Source organism: Drosophila persimilis, unplaced genomic scaffold, assembly GCF_003286085.1.
Source record: "Drosophila persimilis strain 14011-0111.01,24,50 unplaced genomic scaffold, DperRS2 tig00000000-arrow-pilon, whole genome shotgun sequence".
Classification (NCBI taxonomy): domain Eukaryota; kingdom Metazoa; phylum Arthropoda; class Insecta; order Diptera; family Drosophilidae; genus Drosophila; species Drosophila persimilis.
In genome coordinates this window covers 15,492,487-15,511,843 of record NW_020825288.1, presented here as the reverse complement: position 1 = coordinate 15,511,843, position 19,357 = coordinate 15,492,487, and the positions used below count along the sequence as shown (strand labels likewise).

General features: G+C 43.7%; 2 protein-coding genes across 2 annotated transcripts in view; one reads left to right on the top strand and one right to left on the bottom strand.

Annotated features, from left to right (window-relative positions):
• Positions 1–19,357, bottom strand: part of LOC6588598 — a 70,063-nt gene that overhangs the window by 7,849 nt on the left and 42,857 nt on the right. The gene's annotated exons all lie outside the window — the stretch shown is intronic.
• LOC6588592 lies at positions 627–17,954 on the top strand. The gene is made up of 4 exons (XM_002013810.2): positions 627–1,539; positions 16,005–16,199; positions 17,117–17,227; positions 17,296–17,954. Exons 1-4 carry the CDS (start codon positions 1,482–1,484, stop codon positions 17,520–17,522), a joined length of 591 nt encoding a protein of 196 aa, XP_002013846.1. The 5' UTR covers positions 627–1,481; the 3' UTR covers positions 17,523–17,954.

Genomic DNA, 19,357 nt, shown 5'->3' with positions numbered 1-19,357 from the left:
TTGAGCGTGCTGGGCCCAGTAGCCATTCAAATGCAGGCCCAGACCAGAGGCGATGACAGCAAACGTGGCAGAAGCTTCTCCTTTGTGGCAGCAACAAGGTCACTCGCGAGTCGCGACACTCTGATGCGAAACCGCCGAAAAATGAAAGGCCTCCCAACAGTGCCACAAGAAAAACCATTGAAAATATATGGAAAAACATAGTTACATGATTAATTAAAAAGCTGCAACTGCGGGTCATGTCTGTTTTTTTGTTCTTTCGGGTTTCTTTATGGCCTGCGAGAGGGATTCGATTCGCACAAGTGCGCGAAGGTTGCTCGGAATAGGGTCTGTCGCGCGGGGACAGGGTGAACTGTGATTCATCGGCCAATTGGAAATTGCGTAAGGCCGGCAGCCTGGCCAGATTGGAGCAGATCGGAGCATGGCCAGTTAGTAGCAGGCTAGTTAGTACAATTAAAAGCGGGCTAGCCGCAATGCGCTCAAGCCGAACATTTTCGGAGGCACGACAAACGAGTTCGGATCCACTCAAGACCGAGACTCAGACTGAGACTCAGAGCCAGAGCTTTCAACCGATTGGGAGCCAGTAGACCAGTAGACCACGTATTCGATTCAATTGAACAGCGACTGCAGTCAGTCGAGGTTGAAGCGTCGTAGAGAGCGTACAGCACACATTAACCGATCTCCCGGCCGATACACACCCGTCGAGATACATTTTGGGCCATAATAATAAAAGTGAAACAAATGCAGATCGACGACGACGATCACGGCTCTGCTCTGTCCGTCCGTCCGTCCGCCTGCCCTGCCTTGCCTTCGCCTTTGTGTTTGTTGTTGTGCCATATTCGTGCCCCATTGTCTCGACGCGACAGGAAAAACTGAGGCAACTGCTGGCTGCTGTTGCGGCAACTGTAACTGCCACTGCAACGTGAAGCACCCGCCCGCTATTTTGGTGGCATATTAGGCAACCCCACATACGAGTGCCTACGAGTGTGTGTGTGCGTGTGTCGCCGCTTTATAGGCCAGGCCTCATGCAAATTTGAGGCAATCTTTCGCTTTGCCCCAGCAACAACATCAGGAAAACACACACACACACAAAATAATAAAAGCAGAAAGAGAAACAAACGAGTGCCGCAATTGCAAATTGTCTTAATAGGCGGCTGTTGCCAATAAAAACGGATTGATCGTAATTGTTTTTTAAAACGAAATTTAACGATTCGTTAGCTCGTTCCCTCAGCACGCGTCTCCACCACATCGTTAATCGTTATCCGTTAATATTGTGTAAAACGATCGCGGTTTTGGCGGCCTTCTTGCCAATCGGTGTTCTCCAAGTGCATCCAAGCATCGATCATCAAGCGCAACAAGTGAGTGAGAAACAGTCGATCCATCGAGTGGAGAGCGAGTCAACGGAAGGAGACAAGCAGTGCAGAGTGCAGTGCAGAGAGACAGACAGAGAGAGCTGCAGCCGGGCATCGAAAAACAGCCGCAACATGTTGCCGAGAATAACTTTGGTGTTCATCATCATTTGTGGATATTTATTATACACGGGTAAGTGCAAATAAATCAAGAGTACCCTCCATGTGGCATCAAGGGGACTACGAAGTCAGGCCTTTTGTGGCTGATGATTGAGGGTGAAAGTACTTTTACTTGGCCCTCAATGATTTGCATAGACTTTGACACAGCACAAAGTACAGAAGTCTGGATATCATTCAAAATTTGGAGTCCCATCATAGAAGGTCTTGAAGCGTCCATTTTAGTGTTTTGAAAACTGGGAAGCTTCGGTCGAATCTTCTTCCATATATACAGCTCCCATTGGCATAAGTATTTCCTTCACTTTAATTTGAAATGCAGTTTACATTGTAGTCAGACTTAGGTTCGTCCTCCTTCAATAGTATACTGTTTAAAGATGTGTAGATTTAAAGAACAGAATATGAATGACCGCTTGGTTTCTTGGGTATGTTAGAGCTTATTTTATTCAGAAATACTATATGATTGTCCCTTAGGCCTTAGCCTTAGCTTAAGCATGGCAGCAGAGTATCCAAGTCCAGCTCCTCAATTGTATAGAGTACATGCATTAGTACATAAATATTGTGGTAGGATAACCCATATCAGTCAGTACGGAAGCCCAATACGGAATCCCTGGCATATATAATAAATAAATCCATAAATGTAACGCCCCACTAGAAAAATACCGAATATACGGTCACTGAGAAAAGGATACAGATAGACACTCGAGCATTCTAAATGGCGTTTCTAGGAAGTACATCCAAGTATTAACTTTGTTTCACTCTCACAATATGTATGTGCGACTACGATAGCAGGTGGTAGAGTCTGTCGGATGATCTTGGGCTGCTGACATACATATACAATATATATATATATATATATAATTCAAAATGTTCAGTTTATGGCAACGCCAGAGGGACTCGATCTAATGGGCTCGTTGCTGCACATATAGTAGGGATATGTAGTGATCCTCAGTGAGCTCCCTACAAAGAAACTCCATAAACAAGTACGCCACACGTCGTTGTATTGACTAATCGGGTATAATATTTATTCTTAGTTTTAAATAGATAACAATTAAGTACCTTTCCATACCTTATTACGTCCTTCTTCTCGCTTTCGAAGTCGAACACTTGCTCTACTATCGATATACCTTCCAATCATACCCTTGACTATCCATAACGATAGATCGGTAGTCATCAGCTGGTTAAAGGTCTGCCTACCCTACATACATATATTTCTATATGCTCTTGTGAGGAGTTTGTCTGGGATTTTCTTCCGCTATTACTGGAGGTCTCCACCGAATCTTCCTCCTTATAAGAGTCAGCTGCTGAGTCCTGATCTGCTTCTCTGAGAGAGCTATAAGTAGAGGTGGAATGAATTTTCTTGAAGCTTTCTTTCGTTGAAAGATTTAGGCAGAGACTTGATAACAAGGGTTTGCAGGAGTCCTTTACTCTGTTAAGAATCATCTTTCTGGTTATTGCAGCGACTGTTCCCTGCAAAGAGTGATCTTCTGGCGTTTCTTGTAGACTTTAGAATGCTTTACCAGTGCCCTAGTAGTTGATCTTGCAAGTGAATGGATAAATTCGAACAAACTCTCAAAACATGCTCATTCCTTCTCATTGTCAATCCTGCCTCTTCGTTAAAGCGCTGTCTGAATGCATTCATGGACTTATATTTTGATAAATACGAGTATTACTCAGCTGGATATACAACAGTATAGCATAAGTAGGGATCTCGTAGTCAAATTCAAATAAAAAGGGAACGTTCGCCATTTAGGAGGTGTCTTACCATTCACTGTGGCACATTTGTGGCGTGTGCCACTTGCTGCTGGCTCATTCAATCATTCAACCCCCATCGAAATCGAATGCAGGAATTTGCATATCAATCATTCGCTGGGTGATATGATTGAGTGGCATATTGATTTATGGGATTGATCGGACGATATTGTATTAGAGGGAGGACAGCCATTCCTAGTTCCAAAGTCCAAGCTGAAACCACATGGGGGTATCTCTGAGTACAGCAGCAAGAACCGCATTTATGGCCACACCAGCCTGCCACACGTTGCTTCTTTTGGTGCGGCTCGGCTCGGCTCGGCTCGGATTTAGTTAAATCAAATTACAAGCAGAAAAATGCAAGTTAGGCGCAATAAATTCAAGCAGATTACACGACAGCGTCGCCACTTTGATGGACGTACTCCATACGTATCTCCGTATGTACATCTCGTGTATCTTTGTATCTTTGAGTGCGAGTGTGTGAATGAATGCTGGCGGCGGTGGGAGGTGCAGACTGAACGAGTGCCTTGACGTGTCAAGCCCCGACAAAACCGCAAGCCGAAACTGCCTCCAAATGGCTGCGATGGCGATGGCGATGGCGATGACGACGGCTGCGTGTCTCTCCATTTTATGGTCCGCGGTCCCCGCCGGTCCCCTGGCTGTCTGACCACTTGGCGCGCATGCGTAGCGTATGGGGCGTTTGGGAAGAGAGCCGCGCCGAGCAGCGACGAGCCTTGCAACATCCCCAGACTCGACACGAAACAACGCGGCGGAGTATTTATATGTTTTATTGGCCAATGCGGCAAAAGTTCAGGTTATTTATGAGACGTCTTTTGTCCAAGACTTTCTAATCCGCCAAGCCCCATCATCACCATTAGCCATTAGCCATTAGCCAGACAGAGAGCCGCATACACATTCCCCCAGACAGGAAAGTTCTACTCGTATTTGGCATCTGACATTTGCCAGAGATTTGAAGGTTGCCCAAGTCCGCACCCCAAAAAACCCAAAGCGAACCAAATGCTGCACGACATTTTCTGTGGCAAATGCAAAAGCAACATTTATATACATACATACCTGCATATACTAGGTATACATATGTATGGATACGAAAAGTAATAAAATTAAGAGACCAAGTCGAAGGCTGTGTGATCCGCCTTCGCCGTCGTCTGGTCCGCTTTCTGCGCTGTTTGCCATTTCAATGAGGTGCGATTTGTGGCTGCCTCTAATTAACCGTCGGTTCCTCGGTCGCTCTGGCATTGTGTTTGTGATTATTACTTGGATTTAATACAAATTTCATGTCAAAAGCTGTTGCCCACTCAGCCGACGAGGCAAATGTCAAAGCGTGGAAGATTGTTGGGGATATACCCTGTACCCAGCAGTTCCGGGGTGTATTCAAATGGGTATTGGATATTCAGAAAGCCCTGACTAACTCAAGGATTAGGCTGGCCATCAAATTCATTCAATTTTAATTGTATGTGGAACCTGCGGGAACCTTTGTTGATGCTCTTCTTTTCTGCATACTAGATGACAAACCCCCTTCGAACAATGTCATTTGCAACATCAATTTAATCTGGATCTGTCTTCCTACCTTCTGACTCATGTTTCATGGGGTCATTTTTTTCGGTAGAGCCAAATATTCAACATTTGGCGTTGTTTTTATCTACGTTCCAATAGTGGTAGCTCATTTCGTTCATATTGTGCCTCGTGGGATTGAGATTCATGAAATTGCTACATGCTCACACGCACATTTTCGTTATCTTTTTGGATTCGTTCGTCATTCCACAGCCAAAAATGGACCAACTTGCGTCGTGCAGGCATTGTTCATTAATATAGAGTATCATAGATCATAGAGTATTGTGTGTTTAGCTTGTGTTCTTTTTTACTAGCTGTTACGAAATGTTCAATTCAAGATGGAAGTGCTTTTTATATATCTAGCATATACATCAGGCATCGAAAAGTCGAGTCTGGATTTAAATATTAAATTCCTCTACGGAATCTCCCAAAGGGCAGTACCAGAGTCCTAGCTCTAGTTTATAGAGCGAATAACCCTTTGGAAACAATATAAATGTGGGAGTTCTTAGTCTTGCAATCACTTTTACTGACTGCATACTCCTCTTGAAGACAGTCACTCGACAAGCACACACAATCTAAAATTTGAAAGTGACTGGTAATGCCAAGTGCTTCATAAAGTCGCGATTAAGCGGCGGATCTAGCTCTCTGTTTGGATCTGGGGAATGCAGCAAAGTTCCTCAAGCTAAGGGGCCCATCTCGAGACGAATGGCTTCCCACTCACATTAAGCATTCATTCGACACAGGCAGCCGCCACACAAATCAGCCGCACCAAGCCAGCACACGGCGTATACGTAATGCATGCCACTAACTGCTTAACAACCTTTTGCTGCCACTGCCGCTGCTGCCTCTACTGCTGCTGCTGTTGGGTTAAAAGCCAGCACATCCGCTTTAGGCATCATCGGTCGCAGCAAATGATTTGCCATTCGAATGCAAATGATTTTCAATTATTGCGAGATGCGATGCCAAACAGCTAATTGTGGGAAAACGGCAAATGATTACCAAGCGGATGCCTTTATGATATCGAGTCTCAGTCTCAGCCCCTGGCCACATATGCGACCCACTCTATGGGTCAATAAATTCTTTGTCGCACTAGGATGTGGGTTAAAAGCCACCGTGGCACCAGGCACCAGGCACCAGGTGCAGGAAATATTTAGCTTCGTCCCAGACACGCAACAAAAATTCTGCATCTGCATCTGCATGTTCATATTAATTGATTTATGCAAATGCAAACACCCAGAAAAAAGTACAGACCGACAAAAAGACACAAACATTTTTGCGCGTAAGTCAAACATTTGGTACACACGAGAAAACAATTTATGCGGCTGTCAGCCACCAGCCAACACATCGGCCATCGGCCATCGGACTGCATCGGACTGCATTGGACTGCATTGGACCATGGGGACGGACCATGGACCACCTCCCCAGCGCTGACATATGCAAATGGCTCGCTCGAACACGGCCCAAGACAACAGCTCCAGCGATAAACTGCACAAAAAATGCAAAAACGGTATGCGGTGTGCCACACACATAATACTAATCCCAAGTTTTAATTTCGATTTCAATAGAGTTTTTCGCAATTTGTCAATCTGGCACATGCTCTTCTTTGGAATTGTGCCATATCAATATAATTATAGACTCGAATACAGATATCCTTTGCAGACATTAAGCATCAATACCAGGCTTCGGCAGCCTGTGGATCTTTCGCTTAAATATTATTTCATATTTAAAACTATTTATCAAATTTATTATATGTACATCTATAGTGTTTATTGTTTAAATTTCAAGAATGGTCAGTTCAAATGTATGGAAAGAAAAATCTACAACATAAATTAATTTACAAAAAATTAATTTTGAAAAAGGATTAAAAATAAAGAGATGGCATGGCAAGTCCTGCGGCTTTCAGGGGAGTGGATGTTAATAAGAAGCTCCCGACTCTCATAAGAAGGAAGATGTCTAGAAGGGTCTAGAAGTCCGCGGAGGGCAAAGACAAGGAATTGTTTTTGAACAGACTTGATTATCTTAATATATATCTAGTAATGAGTAACCCAGATGCAGGAACCATATTCTAAGATGTGCCGGACAAGAGAAAGATAAAGTAGAAAGTAGAAAATTCCCTACACCATCTTTAGATAAAACCAAGAGCTCCTTTGGCTTCAATCAAACTAGCGGATATATGGGAATTAAAACATAACTTAGGTACAGAGATAATGCCCAACTCAATAAAGCTGTTTAAAAAACCGAAAAATATTGAAAATTACATCTTTTGGGTCTTCCCTCTCAGAGATTACATCCCTTACAAATCCCATTAATATATTTATCTGCAGATCTACCAAGTTATCCCAAAACCCCACAGTGGAAATGAGCATTGTTGAATATCTAATCTATCTAATCACAAATAACCATAATTGTCTTCAGAATATGATTCCAGCATCATTATGTATTTATTTAGTTAACAATTATCTGCTAATAATGGTTTCGGATATTAGAAGAACTAAAATATTAATAAAGGAGAGAAGGAGAGAAAAGAATTTAAGAATTTTTCAAAGTGATATAAATGAACGTGAGGGCACCGTCTGCTTTAATGAAAGTTTCACAGAGTCCACCATCGAATTTCCCAAGGTAGAGGCCTCAATATTATAGTTCTTAGATTCCTGGAAAGTATCGCCACTATAATCCATTGAACTCCCTGCTGACTGCTCATTGTCACATTCCTGTGGAGAATCATCCTTCGGAATCACTCAACGAACTGGCATTAAATCTTCGACAGCATCATCCACGCAAAAGCCCCCATAGAGTCCATTAAATCGCGGCTCATGTTAATGCTCTGGCATAATTTTCAATTAAAATGAAATTTGTTTTGTGTGCGACAAATTGCGGAAAAATTCAGTCATTTATATTTATGAGACATGCGACATGAAAAACGGCCCGGCCAGCCGCGGAAAGCGACCTCGGCGGAAAGCCGAACGAACGGACGGACGGACGGACGGACTGGCGGTCTGGAGGTTTGGAAAACTGTGGGAACCAGTCGCCGCGTGTCCTTTCAATGCAATTAACATGAAATAAAAATGCATAATTACATATAAAAGCTTATTAAACTGTGTGTGTATAAAACAGCAGACAACGATGATCGGATCACCAGTGTTTGGGGATGATTGTTTATTTTGTGCCTTAAAGAATGTCAGAGAGAGAGAGATTCGAACACTAATGGGGGATACAGGTACAGGGGGATATGCTGGAAGAGCACAAAATAGCTATTTTCTTTTAGTAGAATTGGGAATCTTTACAATTTACAATGATAATGTGGGAATATTTTGAATAGAGGAAAGGAAAACCCCTCCCTTAAAGGGTTCGAGTATATTTTATTGGTAGAGATATAGGATAGAGCTAGCAGTGAAGAAAGTGTGAAAGAGAGGTAGTGTAGCTCTCCTTGAGTACATGCCAGACTCGCTTGAAAACTCACCCTTAATTGCTAAGCTCCTCTGTGTGTGTGAGAGAGAGAGAGAGAGAGAGAGAGAGAGCGTGAGGCAGGGGTGTCAGACACGAGAGCTGGTTTCCTACATTCTCGGTATAATAAAGATCGGTTTCCGACTAGATTCTGCAATCTGGTGGATGAGATAAATCTCCGCCTCGGATATATGTAGGTACTTCTGCCTATTACATATTGTTCTTCTCGATTTGTTTCTTGTACAAAATCCTACCAAGTCTTTAAAGACTTGGTCAAATTTGATCGATTTCGGCTTGGAATCACTTCTTACGCGATCAAAATACCCACAAAAATAAATGTAATTTGTAAGATTGATCACACAACTTGCAACGAACCCTTCCTCGAGCGAAATTCCTGGCGTTACCTCCTACACCACTCCAAATGCAAATTTATGCTTGTAATGAGCCTCCGTCGAGCAGACCGAAACCTGTATAAGTGCCATAAATTAATGCCATCGAGAGAGGAGTTGCAAACGGTTTGTATATTTGCGCTCCACTCTGGCCACCGCCCATGAAATCGTAGGCCTCGAGCTCCGCGTTGGCCCGGTTACGTGGCAGAGTTAAGAGTTAACTGGAATCGGTTAAGGCGGTTTACTGGATTGGATATTGGCTATGGGATATAGTTATATGTATGTAGTTATGGTGGGTGTCTTGTGGCCAGCGATAACAATCCAAAGACAACGCGAGAGTGAGACCGAGAGCGAGCTGTTCTAGCGGAGTTTCGTATTAAATTTGATGCGGGTTTAAGCCAAATGTTCTCCCTCTTGTAAACCGTTTGGGGCCTGGGGATTTGTTTTGGCCATATCCGAATAGATTTTCGGCTGCGTTCATAATTCAAACGTTGCAGCCATGCTGTGGGGCAGGGAGTGGAGTGGAGCAGGGTTCGGGACCAGGAGGACTGGAGAATGGGTGCTGGCTAGACAAAGCGCCTGCCTTTGAGCTATTTGCGGCCATTGAAAGCGTAGCCGTTGCCGTTGCACGAACGAACTCGTTCGTTTTGTGGCATTGTTTTAGGTTTTTGGCTCAGAGGTTTGGCCCGACAGTTTATGCAATGCATTTAGTCAATAGATTAAGGAGGCTGTGGACTACACACACTTTTCTCTATACTTATATACTCGTACCTGTATGTATCTAGATTTATGTGTGTGTGTGTAACAAATCGTGACTGCATGAAGTTGCCGTTAAAATATACGACTGGCCCCACAACACAGCCCAACTGGCGATCCAGCGACATAAAAACTATTTTATTTTTCGTTATTTTTGTTAGCCCGTTTTTAAGGTGGAGCCCGCGACAATTTTTTCGCTGATGGTTCAAAAGATGGAAGTGGCTTTGATTATGGCACTTGTGGAGTGCTCCACATATCTCCTTCATTCGGTAGATTGTTTTTGCGGATAGAGAAATCTAGTTTATTTCCTTCTGGCAATTGTAAAAGTTATATATTATTTGGTTTTAGAGACATTGTTTTTTGAAATCTGCGGGAATGAAAAGGCTATCAATGTAAAAAAAAAACCCCCCCGATCTCTAACATGAAGTGAGAAAATCATATAAATTAGACAATTTAAGAGTTATAGTTCTCTATTCTATAATGTACAATTACATTTAAGTGGAGTCACGGCCAGGGTTACGGCGGCAAAGCATTGTCTCGCAGTCGCGTGGACTACTCTGGACTCCGTCTGCTCCTTCCGCATTCTCTCCAGGGATCTGAGCGATCGATCAGCTTCGAGTGCTAGGGTGTAAGCGGAGATCTGTAAGCCATCTGTAAGATCCACAAGTGGAGGAGCACTTATACAATATAGTCCCCAAAATATCACTGATGTATGCAGTGCCACACGACGTAACGATATATCCTAGCTAGACGATGTGTCTAGCGATAATAATTGAATACAAAATTGTACTTCATACCTCATTGTTAAATCATATATTAGGTTCGGACTTCAAGAATAAAATTCAGTTCGAATTCATAGCTCACAAATGTCTAGACTTTGCTTTGAAGGTCTTAACAGTATTCTCTATCTATGTAAAGATTGAGGGGTTTGAAGTAGTTGGCGCTGTCCTTCCTAAGATACCATCGATAAGACTTAACCGATATTTCAAAGACATAACCGATAAGGGGTTATCGATACGACATTCGTTCTTTGGAAGCAGCAGCGAAAAGTTGAACTAAAGTCGAGAGAAAAAGACTCGTTTGAAGCATATACTTTGTACTGTTATTCGTTCCAAACATAGTTAATAAACGATATTTATATTATAATTATAGATCTATAAGTCCCTTAAATACACATCTGTTCAATAAAGAACTCCCTGGAGTTCATTTTTGTGGGGACACGGCATCTCCCACTGGGGACTGCCTCTCTTCTTATAGCGAAATTTTAAGGCTGTACCGCCACTACCTGGCAGATTTATGGAAATGTCGGCTGTTCAACGTGCATCGCGGGCGCCGCATGCCGCATGCCGCATGCCGCATGCAACAGGAAATTCATTTACATAATTTTTTCGTTTGGCCATTTCGCATCCTTTGCGTTTGACTGGGCATTATCCTTTTAATAAGCGGATGAGTGGATGGAGCGAGGGGGCAGAGACTGGGCAGGAGACACCGCTGACCAAGCCGTGTGGATAATCAGCCTATCAAGGATTCAATTATATAATGAGCTTAATTTATTTTGCGCCGCTTTACGCACAGCCACAACAACAACAACAACAACAACGAAGAGGAGGACAACACCGTTCCATGGATACGAGATCCCACCATCATCGTGGGCTCATCATGGCAACTGAATTATGTATCTTGTTGTTGCTGGCGGAGCCGCGTTGTATCCCCAACTGTGGCTGTGGTTGGAGCTGCCTCTCCCGCCGGCAGTTGCTGTTGATGTTGATGTGGAAGGATGTGCCGTGGCGTCGTCTTTTGCTTTTTTATAAATGATTTATTTACCCATAATTGTCGCCTCGCATTTCCCCCCCTCTGGCTGCTCGATGGCTGGCTTTTTGAACCCTTTAACCGATTAAGGCCCAGACGAACGGGCATTGTTTGTGGGTTTTCGGTGAATTTGATTGCGAAATCTTCACTCACTCACTAAAGACGGTACACTGACAGAAACAGAACATTCCATAAACGGAAACCAGAACAAATCAGTTCTAAAAATATATATTCTTACTTCTATAATCCATCATATGATGTACCACCCTTGTCTTCTGGACTTTGATCTCCGTCACTCTGCTGTCCGTTACTCTTGTCATTTGCCTCATCCCGCATCCCCTCACGAGTACAGCCTCGTTTAGAGAGGATCGTGCCCCCTAGGCGATAAGAGGCTGACGTCGAATGTAGTCAAGAAACAAAGAGGAAAGTGTCTGCCCCTGAATTAAGAATTAAGGAAACCATAGTCTGAGGAAGAAGGTTTCAGTTGGGCTCAGAACACACCAAAGAACTCGTTATTGGCATCTTTATGGTGGAAGAAAATGACAATGAAGTAAATTATGATGGAAAACTTAACACTTTTTATAGAACCCCGAAAAAATACGTCACTTTCTTTAAAAATATTTAAAAATACTCTGTTTTCTTTGTCCTTCGAGTAAGTATACACGAATTTCGAAGGCTTAACAGATTTACTGCTGGTTTATCGAAAGTTTTGTATAATTTAGATGCAAAAACAATTTGCAATACTTAGTTAGTCAGACTTTCTCTTCAAAACTTTACCTTTCGAGTGAAAAACATTAATAATTCCAACAGGACACTCCTGATAACTGATAGCGAGAAAAGTCGCCTAATTTATGGGGAGCTCAGCCATGGAGTCGGAGTCGTGAGAGTCCTATTCCGTGGCTATAATCCTCAGACAGAGGCAGAGCCCGACTCTCAGATGCGTCTACGCTGATACATATTTTGTGGCAATTGTGATTTATTTGGCCAAAACGAGGCCTGAAGTGGCTGCGATTCTTATCAGTCGTTCGGTGGTGCGCTGTGCCTTGGTGTGGCGGAACAAAAGGTGCCAAATTCAACGCAAACTCAGCCCCAAAACGACAATTACACAATTGTGAAATGCGTTGCAGTGGCTGGGGCTGGGACTGTGTGTTTCTGTTTAATTTCCCCCCCCCCCCCCCCCCCCCCCCCCCAGCTGCTGACTCAATTTCGCGCACACTCCACACCAAACCGAACGAAAGGCAATTACTTTAATTATGCGACTGCACAAAACCGAAAACCAAAGCCAAAGCCGAACCGAACCAACAGCAATAGCAATAGCAACAGAAAGAGCAAGAAAACCCAATCACATGGGCGACGACAGGCCACCAAAACGAACCCAGCAGCAGCGGCCGAAACGGGTGGGGAGGGGGGGGAGAGGCAAACCAAACGAAATCATCAGATTTGATGGTGCAACCCGTGGAAGGAGCAGAGTGTGGCGGCAGCACCAACGTCCGTCCAGGTTACCTAACCCAAGCCCCAACCAGGCCCCGGCCTGACGTGACAAAGGGGTGTGCCCCCAGAGCCAGGCCATGACGACGCACTCCCCATCCGTTTCCCAAAAAAAAAGACTCCTTTTTTGTGGATTTCTTTTGCTCTCACGCACAAAACTCTTTGACATTAGGCCCCAAACAAATGCGTGGCTAATGGACGCGGCTTAGATACAGATACAAAGATACAAAGATACTTGCGCGTATCAGTGCCAAGTTTTTACAATTTGTCGTCGTATTTGCTGGTTGGCCTCTCTTGACTCTAATTACGATTTGATTGTTTTTCTTTTTCGCAGTAATTATTTCAATTGTAATACATTTTGTTGCTATTTTTGCGAAATTTTTACGATTTAATGTTGCAATTTGTCGGCCGCAGTGCTCTCTGTGTGTGTGTGTGTGTATGTGTGTGCTAATAATTTAATTTTAATTTTATGCTTTCTGCATTCGATTGGCCGCTATGTGGGAGTGGGAGCCGGCAGCCAGCAGCCAGGGGGGGGGGGGCGTGTCTCTGCCTAATTGGTTTCTGCTCTCTGAGCCATGTGCTCCCCGTTTGGACCAAATAATTAGCTGTTCTGTGGCTGTGGAATACTTATGTAAATTGGATTATTTTCAGGAGGGATTTTATTTTGTTTATTATTTAGATTTACTTCCATATGCGTGTAGATTGCCACACAATTCGTATCGATTACTATTCATATAAACACATCGTTTGGAACGAGTTGCAGGTACGAATAAAACTGGAATAAAACTCCCTCTAACGTGATCAAAACTGCCTGAAACTGGCTTCAAGTCCCATTGCTCTACTCGGGCATTGCAACAGTTCTCTCACTTCCTCCAAAAACCATTAAAAAAAACCTACATACGAGTATATTGTAGTCCTAAGGCATTGCATTCAAAAAAAAAGGCTATAAAATATTTATTAACAAACTTTTAACGATGTTTATAATTGGGCGACGATTTATTGGAGATTTGCCTTAACGACGGATACGACTTTTATGGGCCCATAGATTACTTTCAGAATAAGAAAACTTTTTGGCATTTATTTTAGGGGTATGTAAATTTTTCTTTGATCGAAATAAAAGACTGAAATGAGTTGTAGTCAAAATGTTCACTAAATATCTTTTATCTAAATATCGATTAAAATCGCAATTAGATTGTTAGACCGATTACTCATCGCCTATCGCTTTGCACAGCTGCATTGAGATCGCCTCCTTCCCTTGTCCGGCTCCCCGCTCCGACCACAATCGATATCAGATGAAAGGCAACAATAAACGATCGGGCATGGCTATGCCATAATTCAACACAGCAATTACACAACCCAAAACACGGCCCGCGAACCGAGGAGCACAGACAGCGCCGGAACAAGGTTAAGGTCAATTACAACAGTCAACGACGACAACTGCCAACCAATGTGAATAAATTGCGCGTGAAATGCATTGTAGAATACACAATTCAAGAACTAGTTTTGTGTCGAGTCCGCTTCCAGCTGCGGTGCATGCAAAATGTAAATTCAAGAGGTTCGCTCGAAAAAATAAACACATAAAAAGATATGTGTGGGGGGGCTCTGAAGGAAGCGGACGAGCTCAGAGCTGAGCTGAGATCAGAGCCGCAAATGAATCAAGTTTATGTACAACAACAAATCAAGCTAATGAGCCCCGAAACGGAGTTATGCAAAATCGGAAAAGCTAAATCAGAATGCACAAAATTAACACAAGCTTTTGGGAGCACCGAATCGGCTATACCCTGGACAGCAGTGGACCACTAGGAGGGTCTATTTAATATCCATTAAAAGTGTGGGTTAGTTTGGGTTTTCACGTTAGAAATTCGACAAAATGTGGCATTGAAGATACTACTTCTTTTTTTTTTGTGGGTGTAGTTTGTATTTGAATATAACATATAATATTAAAATATACTACATCACTATAAGTTTACAAAGTTTTGGTTCATTTGGGAGGTATATGTATTATAATGTATGTAGTAATATTATCGGATGAGTAAATTGGGTAGTTATTATTGAAATGTAGTAGTATGTAGTATTGTATTTGGTAGTATATCCCCTATATATGAGTCCCACTGATTCTTATAGTCGATTCCTTTAAGTATTGAAATTGAATATCTGTAGCATGTGGTAGTGGTAGCGGAGTGACTAAGAACACCAGACGCGGTCTGACCTATTGATCCTCTGTATCTTCTCTAATATATCTATAGTAGACGTCAGGAAAAGAGTGGCCACGTACCGCCAGTATCTGTCACTGCCAGAATCTCGTAGATTACAGATCACCCAACATATAAGCATATATTCTGTTCAACTTAAGACAAACCAAATCGAATGAATAAACTATATCAACCGAAGAATTAAACAGTATATCAGATGGTAATTTTGTTAACGGATTGATCTGTCCACATACAATAGGATACAATATCTAGGTTCCTCGCCATTGATTTAGGATCACCATACATTAAAGCCACGTTGGGTAGGCTTTTGAATTAATTTGTATGAGAAAAAACTGCCCACTTCAGGTACACTGGGCTGTATTTTGTTTTTGCATTCTCGGTGCTTAGCTTCGAGCTCGAGACTCGACTTTCGGAGCAGCGTGCACCAATCACTGTCTGTACTTTGTTGATGGATTCGCGGGACCGATCACCTGTTGAGTCCACACCAAGCTTGTATTATGTTGAATAAATCTCTGATAAATGGGACGTGCCTTACAGGATCGTATGAAAATTTTCCCCCTGTATTACTATCAAGTTCCCCTCTCCGAAAGGGTGTAAGAAAACAAATAAACATTGAGCAATTACCACAGCAGAGCTCTTTACTCAGCGGCAAGTCTTTTCCCACTGCCAAAGAAGCGCACAAGGTTAGAGGCAACCGCACGAAACTTGTCATCAGAAGCAGCAGCAGCACAAGCAAACGACGACGGCAACTGCCACAGAATGGGAGAACAAATGTTGCACAATAGTTGCTTGCAACGCCAAAAGCAAAAGCCAAAAGCGGGTCAGACGCTGTTGAGGTTAAAGTTAACTTGGCTTTGGCTACCGTCGCAGTCGTCTCGAGAACTGGGTTAGGAGTGGTTGGGCAAAACACATTCGTATTTGTATCTTGACATTAGCGCCTTAATGCTGGAATCGTACTTAACTTTGATGGTTTTTGCCCCCGGCGAAACCTTGAACTTTAGAGATTTGAGGCTTGGCAGAGTCGAGTAATGGCTGTCTCATAATGGTGTCTCATTTGCTTGCAGATTGCCGCGAAACGGTCCGTTCGAAGCGAGCCAAACGCCCACGGGCCCCGGAACCGGTCAACTTTGAGCCGGAGCCGCAGCAGGATCTGGAAAACGATGAGAGCGGCAGCCAGGAGAAGGATCTGCCGGAGATACCAGAGAACTTTCTGAGTCCCTCAGTGCGGGAGTATCTGGAGCTGGGAAAGTCCATTCCGGGTAAGTTTTTGGTCTGTACAGGAAGGTTTTGAGACCTGAGAGGAAGGTCTTCTAATGGAGTTGTGATCCATGCCAAATTCCTAGAAGTTTTCCCAATGTTTTGCTTCCCGAAAGATGGTTATTAGATTATTCAGAACCATCCTGTCAGAGACTGTTCGATTTCGTAGGTTTTACTTAAAAATTACACACATCCTCCCACTGGGAGAGATCGCCTGCACTCCATACTCTATGAACTGGCTGCCTCGTGGCATTCTGTTGATGCCGATGACAAGTCAATCAATATGCACGGCCCCGGCCTGGTCATTAAGGATGCCACAGCCATGACCACCAGTGGCGAGGGTATGGGAATGGGTCGGCCTAACCCAGCAGCAGTGCAGGAGGCGGCTCCGCACTGGGACTCGCCGGATCCCTATCCGGCCACTGCCAAAATATATTTTTGTTCCGTTTTTTGTCCGGGTCGGAGCTGAAGATGAGGCGAAATGCATTTCGGGTGCCATCAGCAGCATCAGGCTCGAAAAAAGAGTGCGAGATTTTAAATTATTTTCCCTCCGAATGGCACGGAATGAATATTTGGCACAGAAGTGCATCTACTCGTAAATTCATTTATTAGCGCCAGAGACCCGCCGCGCCACGATCCGAGTGCCAGGGATTTGTTTATGTCGCGTTTATTTTTTTTTTGGGGGGCCTGTGTTCTGTTTTTTGGGCTCGGACCGGCACGGGGGCCTGCATTTGACAATTCCGGGCAGGGAGGGAGAGAGTCCTGTGGGGGGTACACATTTTTTTCCGGCGGTTTTCTTGCCCGTAAGGTTGGATGAAGTGAAATTGATTGGAAACCGACTGCGTGACATGCAGTTTGTTTTGTTTTGTTGTTTTGTTTGCTGGAAGCGCACTAATTGCAATAACAAAATCATTCACAGGTCGTCCTGGGGTCGACTATCCCATCCTGTCGGCGGTGCCCTACACGAACTTCTACTGCGACGAGCAGGAGTATCCCGGATTCTTTGCCGACATGGAGACCAGGTGCCAGGGTGAGTATTTCCCCCCCCCCATTCCGGCCAACACAATCGCCACTGAGAGGTCTTCCCTCCCCTTCCAGGCTGGCACTACTGCGACATCGATGGACGGCAGGCCTCGTTCCTCTGCCCCAACGGCACCCAGTTCTCGCAGGCCGTCTTCGTCTGCGACTGGTGGTTCAACGTGCGCTGCGATCTCTCGCCCCGGCTGTACGCCATCAACGCCCGGCTCTACCAGCGCCCCAAGGTCAACCCCACGCGGCCGCATCGCATCATCACCAAGCAGCTGGTCGAGGACATCTTCACCTAGGTCCTGGGCCAGCATCCCCCCCTTGGATAGCCCCCGTTTGCCGATGCCTATTAGATTGTAGACCTACTCGTCTTAGGCGAGTAGTTAATCCCTTAGGCTAAGATTGAGCTTAGAGTTTGTACCTTTACATTTTAAAGATCTGATTAGATACCATTCTTTACTTTGACATCTCATATATCCACAAATTAAAGAATTTCCACTCCAAACGCCACCCTAAATGGAACTCCTAAGCGTATCTCTGGCAATCATAGCTTTCTCCAACTGTTCAACAGCTTTTTCCTCAGCAATGGTTCTATAAATCTCTTCACATTCGTGTACCTAGATGCAGATATATTTTAGTTTACTTTTTGCAGGCATTCCTTGGCTAAGTTGCATTTTGCTTAAGTTAAGTTCTTAATTTCTAGTGGGAGTTTCTTTGTAAACTACACGTATTACCTACCTTTAGGATTGTACATATTTTAAGATTCCTAAAAACAAATTTAAATAAAGATTACATCTAAGAAAAAACAAGGAGGAATCTTGGTCTCCGACACTCTGGAGGATATGGAAATGTGGTACAATCTTTACAATCTGACAGGGACACCGGGATTTAAGAAGATGGTCTTTGGGAATTAGTCCCAAAGCAGACAAAACTGGCACAGAAACAGCTTTCAAAGGACCCCAACGAATTGATTTGGTCCTATCTGCAAGGTGGGACAGAATTTCAGGTACTCTTAGCTTATGAAAGTCCAAAAAGTTCAGAAATTCTTCGGAACTGAGAGGCGAATGCAGGAGGATCTAAGGAAGGGTGTCGGTTTGAAGAGCTCGAATCCAAGACGATGTGCAATACCAAGAGAGCGCTAGGTGCCGAGAGGCCAAAGTGCCGTTGCCCTAACGCAAGCGAAGCTTCGACAAGAGCGCGACAGATCGAGAGAGCGAGAGAGAAGGAAAGAAAGGCGCGAGATGAAGAGAGAACGGCTACATAGACTACTGCTGTGTGCGAGAATATAAATATATATGAGTACATATGCGGTACATGCACTTGAAGATGCCTCCAAGAGGACGCCACACCCCGATTATCGAGGACTTTAAAATCCCATAAGCACTCCCGCTATGGTTCATACCCCCATTCGGAAAAGTTAAGGGCCGTATTGGTCTACGCGTAAATCCGGAAAAACCTAACCAAACCTAACCGGATGACAATGCGGTGCAGTGGGCACACCAATACACCAATAGGGGTACACCAATAGCTACATATAATCTATGGATTAAATGGGAAATATTGGTATTCGGCTGCGTAACCCAATACATATTCTAAGGTTAGTATTCCCCATTTAGGTGGCAATTTTGTTATACGAAAAGTAAACCTCCTTGTCTTAAGGGAATTGGGACGTTGACTCGCAATGGCTCCACCACCAAATGGTACACCAAGTGTAACCGAATCGGCCGCTTAAGTGCAGGAAAGCATAAAACTAATCTAATTTGTAGAACAAAATTATAGCTAAACTGAACTAGAAGTGCTAAAAATATAAATACAAATACTAATTAATAGCCTCTAATTTAATAATAATTTAATTTATGGGCGTTGATATGGGATTACCGCACCATCAAGTGTGACACCAGCAGAAGGCTGTTACGCGCGGATCCCAGGCAAAAACGAAGCCATCCTACCACCCAACCGACAGAGGGGTGCTGCCGCATGACGCGCAGCGCGTTAACCGAACGAGAACTTGCAGGAAAGATTGCTGTTAGACTAATATTCGAGGGAAATTATAATTAAACTTACTAAGAGAACTAAGCAGGCATTCAAAATACAAATACCACTGCAATTACTAATTACGAGAAAGGTATGCGAG

Excerpts from the sequence above, each read along its gene's own strand:
- LOC6588592 (XM_002013810.2), top strand. The coding sequence starts at position 1,482 with ATGTTGCCGAGAATAACTTTGGTGTTCATCATCATTTGTGGATATTTA. Across the intron at positions 1,540-16,004 it reads TGGATATTTATTATACACGG|ATTGCCGCGAAACGGTCCGT; the intron begins GTAAGTGCAAAT and ends ATTTGCTTGCAG. Across the intron at positions 16,200-17,116 it reads GCTGGGAAAGTCCATTCCGG|GTCGTCCTGGGGTCGACTAT; the intron begins GTAAGTTTTTGG and ends AATCATTCACAG.